At 38.4% G+C, this 8,738-nt stretch overlaps 1 protein-coding gene across 1 annotated transcript; it reads left to right on the plus strand.

Annotated features, from left to right (window-relative positions):
* Positions 1 to 5,013: 5,013 nt before the first annotated feature.
* LOC130867084 (polyadenylate-binding protein 2-like) lies at positions 5,014 to 5,433 on the plus strand. Its single transcript, XM_057758828.1, has one exon. The coding sequence runs from the start codon at positions 5,014 to 5,016 to the stop codon at positions 5,431 to 5,433; it is 420 nt and encodes a 139-aa protein (XP_057614811.1).
* Positions 5,434 to 8,738: the final 3,305 nt, after the last annotated feature.

Consider the following 8,738-nt stretch of genomic DNA (forward strand, 5'->3'; position numbering starts at 1 on the left):
GAGGCAGGTGGATCTCTCTGTGAGTTAGAGTTCAGCCTGGTCTACAAGAGCTTGTTCCAGGACAGGCTCCAAAGCTACAGAGAAACTCTGTTTAAAAAAAAAGAAGAAGAAAAACAAAAACGAAACGAAAAAAAGAAAGTTTCCCAGTAGAAATGTCTGGTGCTGCTCTCCTCCACTCCCAAGGGAACATTTCATAATATATGTCCAATTCTTCTGTCATATTCTGAACTAAGTAAGTCCCCAAACAGAAGCATCAATTGTATCTCGGCTTAACTCCAGGAGTTTCTGAAACATTCCAGTAAGAGATATTCTCAGAAATCTTGTATCAGATTCATTTGAGAAGGAAGAAAACATGAGTATGAATACCTCTGCCAAGTGTGGAAAGGGGAGCTGCATACTGAATGAGCATATGGCTCAAATAGGACTTCTTAGTAACAGAGAGCAAAGGAGATTTTGATGGTGGGAATTTGCTGGATTTCAATCCCTGATCCTGAAAAAGCTCAGAGATGAGCTTGGTTTTATGCCGAGGGATTGGTTGCTTTTGTGCTCTGTTGGACAAGGATAGAGTTTGTTTTTATGGATCTGGTTTGAGAGCCAAATTGTTTCTTTGTTGGCCCCTTTTAATGTGTTAGCTGTTTTCAGAGAGATGTTGTTTCTTTACTTCTCGATTCAGAGATAAGGTGCTGTCTTTTAGCTCTGGTTTCATGACCAATGCATGTTTCTTTGAATACCCTTTCTCCAATCTATAATGCTTCATAAAAATGTTTGTCCATTAGTTTGCTACTTCAAACTAAAATAAAAAGATGTATCATGCTGCTTGAACCAATTGTCAACATTATAAAATTCTTTTCTATACAATAACTGCTCTTGGTTAAAATATTTGTGATGATAAATTCCTTTGGGTCATGGTTTACCATTTCATCTATACCTATCCCTATTATTTTTTTCTATGATATTTTTCACATTTTTGAAAAGAACTGCATACACTGAGTGCTTTACCAACTTTACTGCATTCATAAATTTTACTATACTATGAATCATTATACATTGGCTAAGTGAACTAAGACACCAAGAAGTATTTTCACAGAAATAGAAGTCATGGGGCTTTTTTGTAATGTGAGTTTGTTTATGTATTAACAATGATTGTAGAAAATCAATTACTTGTATACTTGGATTTAATTGAACAAGTATACTCTACATGGGAACTATAGCTTATCTTCTAATTGTTCTTAATGAGATGTATGCTACATCTTTCCATATCCATATTCTCATACCATTGTGTCAAGAGTAACATATGATATACATAGTAAAGGAAAAATAGTGAATAAAAGATTTCCACATTGAATCCTCATGGTTTGACTTGCTGTTCCTCATAGACTTGTGGTATAGATATTAATGTTTCTCCACAACAACTGCCCCTTGACCCTTGATTCTAACTGCCACTTTCACTAAACTTAGCAGGTCACAAAAAGTATATGAGTAATCGAAGTCTTACCATGGGCTATTGATTTAGGAGAAAGTTTGCAGCTATACTCATCACTGAAATGTGTATACATTTTTTTGTCATAAGTAGCAAGAAACAAATGGACTGGCAGATCTACTACATAGCTTTCACGTTGCTATGACTCAAATGGTGATATCTGTTTAGTCATTGTTTCCTTGACTTTTTCTTAAATTAATGCCTTGCAAATGCAATTCACAATGGAGAAATTGAGGTATATCAATTTGTGAGAATTTAATAACCATCAATGCATTTAAAGCTGTGCTTATTTACACTGTTGCTTTTGATTAATTGTTCCAGGATTTATTACAAACTAGTCAGAGGCACTTTGTTATGAACTTGCACAAGAAAATTACCTTGCAGGTCTTATAGGACATTGACTATGCTCCTCATTTTACAGTCATCCAAAATGTACCCTGAAATACAGTACCAGAATATGTATGTTATATTATTTAATATTGTACAACAATTAGCTCATTATCTTGAGTGCACCTAACAAATATGATTGTGTTATTCATCTCATTTTCTTCTTTCTAAATCAAATTACAGAACAACATTATAAGGGAAGGAAAAGTTGTCTCCATATTTTGAAACATGAAGGAAATTCATTTTTACCTATAGTAGTGAGGTTTCTGATGGTCTCCAGCATCACATCTTTGTAAAGATTCTTCTGGGAAGGATTCAGAAAACCCCACTCTTCCTGAGTGAAGTTGATATGTAGATCATCATAGGTCACTGCCTTCAAAAATATACCATACATGTGTACCATATAAGCATGACAGTGACATCATTGGAAACGTATACTTTTTTGAAAGTGTAGTTGTATGATTCTGGTGTTCCCCACTCTTCTTCCATAATATAATCGGTTACTTTAGAAGTAAATTGAAAAGGAGAGTCAATTCTGTCATTTCTATAAACTTTGAATGGGATTTCACCTTATAAGAACAATATCTATTAACAAGGTGAGACAAGAAAGAAGATCAACAGTAAATTGTATGCATGAGAAAACTGTATGGAAAATTACTCATTACAGAAAGGAAATAGACAAATTGGTGTATTGGTGTATTGTGCCTTTAACCACAACACTCAGAAAACAGAGGTGGGTATATTTGTCTCTGAGTTGAATGCCAGTCAAGTCAATGCAATCAGGTCCAGGAGAGGTGGCAGTACACATTAAGACTCTGTCTCCACTACAAACCTCAATGAAACAAACAATGGGATAGAAAAATGAACAGGCTTTTATTGAAGTTTCTACAAAGAGTTGTTTTCACCCCAGTTCTGTAGTCATCTTCCAGACCCTGAAGTATCCTAATATAAACTGCAATACCAATAACATTTTGTAGAAAAAGAGCTTCCTGTATAAAACAGTTACAAGTGGGCAGATGAAAACAGTAGAAATATAAATGTTGGTCATAAATAATCAATACAGACCTGAAGAGAGAACAGATTAATTCAGCACTCTTGCTGATCTTGAATGGAGATGGACAAATTTGCCTGTATTTACATGGGGATTACAACTATCCATTTTTCCAGGGTCAGGATTTCTGATATCCTTTGATCACTCTCATGATCAGGTATCCATATGGTACATATCCATGGAGGCATATAAAACAGTAAAAGTGATTTTTAAAAAATCAAAGCAAGGATAACAAGCAAGAAGATGTTTATGCAACTGCAATTTAATGACTCAAAATACTCAGGCAGTATTGATGCTATCAATCCATGGGATGACATCCTGGGAATCAGAGAGATACCCTCTGTAAAATTTCAAAATTCAAGATAAGCATAAAGCTCAGCACAGCAGCATATACTTGACATAAAAAATACCTGCGTTCCAGGGCCATCATCCTATAACATAGAAACAAATAGAGCCAGGAATGATGCCTCCCTTTAGTTTCAGGAATTTAGAGGCATGCAATTACTCAGATAAGCAAACAAAACAATTAAAAGAGCAGGTTGCCAAACTCCTGAACACTGAAAAACAACTGTTTCTGCTCTATCTTATGTGATTTAGAGATCAAGCCTATAATGGTGGTAAAAGCATTTCAGTATAAGTAGGAAGTTGGCTGATTAATGTCAAGCACAACACAGTAGATATAAATGTCAGGAAATTACTTAAGGGTATTGAAACTCATAGCATACAATGAGGAATTTCATCTAGAAAGGCTTCTCCTACTAAAGATCCACAGAAAATTGAAATAAAACCAATAAGGAGAGAAAGTTCTTCAAACACATGATATTTTCTGGAGGGTTGTTTATTCAATCAAATACATTCTGATCCCAGTCACTATTGGTCCATGGTCAACAACTGAAAAAAATCATTTCATCACTTCAAAGATTCACATTTAATGATCCTTAAAGAAGGACTCTTAAAAGAAATGCAACACTAGCTCAGAATTGAGAAATAGATGTTTATTTATTAGGGATAGACTCACAAATCAGAATCCTATGTTTGAACTGCGATCAGAAACTGAATCAGGCAGCCAGAAAAGGGGCTGGACTCATGGTCTATACTGGCACATATAATATAAGAGGCCATGCCTCATGAACATTTATCCACCTACAAAAGGCACCCAAAGAAATGATAGGATAAAAGTGTAGATTATTGAATCTACTCTTAAAAAATAAAGAGGCATATATATGTATGATGAGATAAAAGGGTAGATCATTAAATTTAATTTTAAAAAGTAACTACTTATTTAAATATTTTACATTGATATAGATATATATGCTTCCTTTTGATAGTAATTTGACATTATTTTTGTTAAAACATACTGTCTGTGATGTTATATTCTTACTCAAGATATTTTACCTAAAACAACTCACTTAAACATGTAATGAAAATGTCTAGTCCTTGAAAGTTATTACTATCAAGTAATTAAGATACAAAGTACTGCATATTAGTAGTTTGTTACTTATTACAGTTGAAAGTTTAATCATGTTAGGTATGTTTTAACATTATACAGAATTTTGTTAAGCCTGCTGTTCTTCTTCCAGTAACCTTGATGGTGGTGAGTAACATCTGTGTTAGCCAACAGAAAAAGCAGTTATCTCAAAGTGACCCTTAAACTGTTGTTTCTGACCAGCAATTACGGATCTGTCTTCCAAAGACAGAATCTCATGATATAGATGTTCTCTTAGCAAACAGAAGAGATTGCTTGTGATGGCTCTCCAGGCCCTTGTGCTTCCTTCTGGTTTCAGACAAATGCTGCTCCACTAATACCCAATCCCAAACAACCTAGAAAAATGATTTAAGGAAGAGTGAAGGAAGTAGGTGGTTGGGGATCCCTGCCTGAGAAGTGGGCCTGAGGCCTTTGAGGAGGCTGGGGGTGAGGACCCCCCAGCTACAGGTTCTGGGACCAGCTGGAGAGTCCTCAGAAGCCAAAAGGAGCACTTCAGGGACAGCATCATTGAGGTCCCAGAGCTAGAACTTATCAAAGCTTCAGGGAGTCAGGGAGATAGAGGAAGGGGATGAGAAGTTAAAGGAACTACAAAATGAGATAGAGAAGCAGATGAATAAGAGTACAACTCCAGGCAATACTGGCTCAGTGATCAAGTCTTTTGAGGGCAAGATGGAGGCTGATGCCAGTTCCATCTATGTTGCAACAGCAGAAGAGCTGGAAACTCACTTTCATGGCTGTGGTTCAGTCAACGGTGTTACTACAGTCTGTGACAAATTCAGTGGCCTTACCAAGGGGCTTGCATATGTAGAATTCTTAGACAAAGAGTCAGTGAGGACTTCCCTGGCTTTAGGCGAGTCCCTGTTTAGAGTGAGACAAATCAAGATGATTCCCATCACCACAGCAGACAGAGGGTTCCCATGTATCCAATACCATGTCCAGACTACCAATTACAACATCTCCCTGTCTCGATTCTACAGTGGTTTTAACAGCAGGCCCTGGGATGAAGTCTACGAGGGTAGGCTAGAGTGACATCATGGTATTCCCCTTACTAAAAAAAGTATTAGAAGGAGAGAGGGGAAAAAAGAGGAAAGAAGGGAAAAAAGAATTAAAAAAGAAAGAAAAACAAAAGATGACCTCGATGGGAAAAAATATTTTTTAAAAAGATATACTGGGGGGCTGAGAGATGGCTCAGAGTTTAAGAGCACTGACTGTTCTTCCAGAGGTCCTGAGTTCAATTCCCAGCAACCACATGGTGGCTCACAACCATCTATAATGAGATCTGGTGCCCTCTTCTGGCCTGCAGGGATACATAAATAAATAGATAAATCTTTAAAAAAAGATATACTGTGGAAGGGGGAGAATCCCATAACTAACTGTAGGGACCTGATCTGGGCTGTAGGGGAGGCCCAGGGAAGGGGGCAGGTGTGACATATTTCCTCTAGGAGATTCAACATGGAAACTTCTCAAATGTGCAACCTGTTTCCTGTTTCTCTGCTCCACTTCACTCTTTGGGACTGCTCAAAGGTAGGTGGGTATGAGTGGTAGAAGGGCCTTTTGTTTTTACACAGAGCTCTGGAGGGCACCAATCTGTTCAGCTTGTTTCCTTCCCTCATCTTCTCTCTGCCTTTTGCAATCCCTGACGGCTTCTGATTTCCCAGGTCTAGTTACACCCTACCCTTCTTTCCTCAGGGCTCCTGCCTCTCCATTTTGTCTGGTGAGCTATTTTGTTTGCTTTTATGTTTATTTTTCTGTCTTGAGTGTCTTTCTTTGCAGGTTTTTGTAGCAGAAAGAACTCACTCCCAGTGAATTCAGTGTAAATTCCACTTACCCTTCGAGAAATACAGTACTTTGTTTGGGAAGTTTTGCAGTGGTTTTTTTTTTTTGCTTGTTTATCAGGTGTTCTTGTTTTGTTTTATTTTTTTCTTTACATTTTTCCTTTTTATTTGGAGGGAATGGGAAGAAGTGGGAATAAGGAGGTGGGATCTGGATTTTGTTTCTTTTTTTAAACTCATTTACAAGGGACTTTTTTTAAAATAATGTGTCATGAAGAATGTTGTTTAAAAAAACAAAGAAAAATGGTTTAAAATTTATTTTCTGCTACAGGGATTATGATCCAAGATGTGGATTATGCTTTATCTACCTGCCCAAGGCACACCTGAGAAATGTCTGCAGATCAGAAACTCATTTGTCCCCTGGAACTAAGTTTCACTGGATCACACCATTGCAGCTAGTGGCAGCATGACATTAAAAGCATTCTAATCATGCATTGCTAGAAGATCAATATCATCATTTCCTACCAGTTCCTAAACTGTGTGTAATCTTTATAACACAAATCTGAAATTGGAATGCAATATTGAGAACTTCTGGAATCTAGACCTTCAGTATTCTAATCTCTCTTCCTACTGCATACCAAGAGCAGTGCTCATGTGTGTTCTCTGGAAAATCATCATCATATCCTGAATTTCCAGAGACTCCACTGCCCCAATAAATTCATATACAGGGAGGCTCAGAGGACAAGGGCCACTGCCAACATGAACCACATGGACCAAAATAACTACATTCTGGCTCATAATCAGTCCAATTCACAGCACAAATGACAGTTCAACAGACCTCAACACCCAACACTCACCATGGTAAAGCATGTGATATTCCTTACTACTCCTACTGCAGAGGCAGAATAGAATCATGGAAAGAACCCACAAACTGACTGCCACTAGTACTCCCCATTGCTAACCCTTCCCAGAATTCATTACTGGCTAGGGCCACCTAGCTGGGCCTCACAATATTAGCAGTTCCTCTACTGGAGGATTAGAGATCAAATGACTCATACTGCACAGTCCTTCCAGTTCTGCCCTCCCAGACCAGCAGAGAGGTGCCTAGATTAGAAAGTTTGTATTTAGTACACATTATTCCGCTCTCCTACACCATATCCTGTTTCTCATACACAGCATGGGGTCCTTTGTGTGCACATTCCATTGCACACTCACTTCCCAGTGCAGCAATCCCATTGCCTCAGAGATGGGAAATCCTGAAGACAAACACAGGTCACATTCATAAAGGAATCACTGCTCCTGTGTAACTGTGGTTACTTTGTAACTGTTGTTAAACAAAAACAAACCATGAATTAGAAAACAATTAGGATCATGCTATGGCTCGGAGGAAGCAAAGACAATGTGAATATTATGCAGTTTTAATCTCAAAAATTATTTTGAAAAGTTGAAACACACTTTATGACCATGTGCTCCAGAGACTGGGGATATGTATTAGAGTCCAATAAATATTTGTCATGTATTTTCCCTAAAGATGAAGATCTTATTCCAGAAAAGTAACAGTCCTGTTAAGCAGGGCCACAACATTTTACCCAGATCACCTATTTTTGATGAATTATTGTAATATCACAATTAGGTTTCAAGATAAGGTCAGTCCCATACCTAGATTGCCATTGCCTGTGGACTGCAAAGAATGGTCAATCAGGAAAATCATACAGCATCACAATTGATTACCTGATTCCACATAAGTAATCTCAGTTGAAGGAGGAAAGCTCTCACCCTCAGGCCAACCTCTCACTTCCTGCACTGTGTATCCACCAGCTTCAAAGTTGGACATTGAGTTCAATACTTATACCAATCCCTCTTCATTTCTCAGTTCCCAGTAAAAGCCAGAATTATTAGCAGACACTCATTAACTGCTCTATATTTCTTTCTCACTGACTAGTGAAGGGCAAACCTGGAAGGAGTTGCAGGACTGTCTTCCCAGAACTGGGCAACAGAGGCAAGATTAGATGTTCACAATAATTCTCAAAGCTAAACAAGAAGGTGAACCCAAAGAAAAAACATATAGGCATCCTACTGAATATTAACCTTTATCAGGCAATGAAAGGAAACAGAGACAGAGACCCACATTGGTGCACCATACTGAAATCCAAATCAGGAGCAGGAGAGAGAGCATGAGCAAGGAACTCAGGACTGCAAGGGGTGTACCTACACACTGAGACAATGGGGATGTTCTATTGGGAACTCACCAAGGCCAGCTAACCTGGGTCTGAAAAAGCATGGGATAAAACTGGATTCACTGAACATAGCAGACAATGAGGACTACTGAGAACTCAAGAACAATGGCAATGGGTTTTGATCCTACTGCACGTACTGGCTTTGTGGGAACCTAGGCAGTTTGGTTGCTCACCTTACTAGACCTGGATGGAGGTGGGTGGTCCTTGGACTTCCCACAGGGAAGGGAACCCTGATTGCTCTTTGGACTGATGAGGGAGGGGGACTAGATTGGGGGAGGGGGAGGGAAGTGGGAGGCGGTGGTGGGGAGGAGGCAGAAATCTTTAA

Source organism: Chionomys nivalis, chromosome 26, assembly GCF_950005125.1.
Source record: "Chionomys nivalis chromosome 26, mChiNiv1.1, whole genome shotgun sequence".
NCBI lineage: Eukaryota > Metazoa > Chordata > Mammalia > Rodentia > Cricetidae > Chionomys > Chionomys nivalis.

Bases quoted from the DNA above. Each gene is read 5' to 3' on its own strand.
- LOC130867084 (XM_057758828.1), top strand. From the start codon at position 5,014: ATGAATAAGAGTACAACTCCAGGCAATACTGGCTCAGTGATCAAGTCT.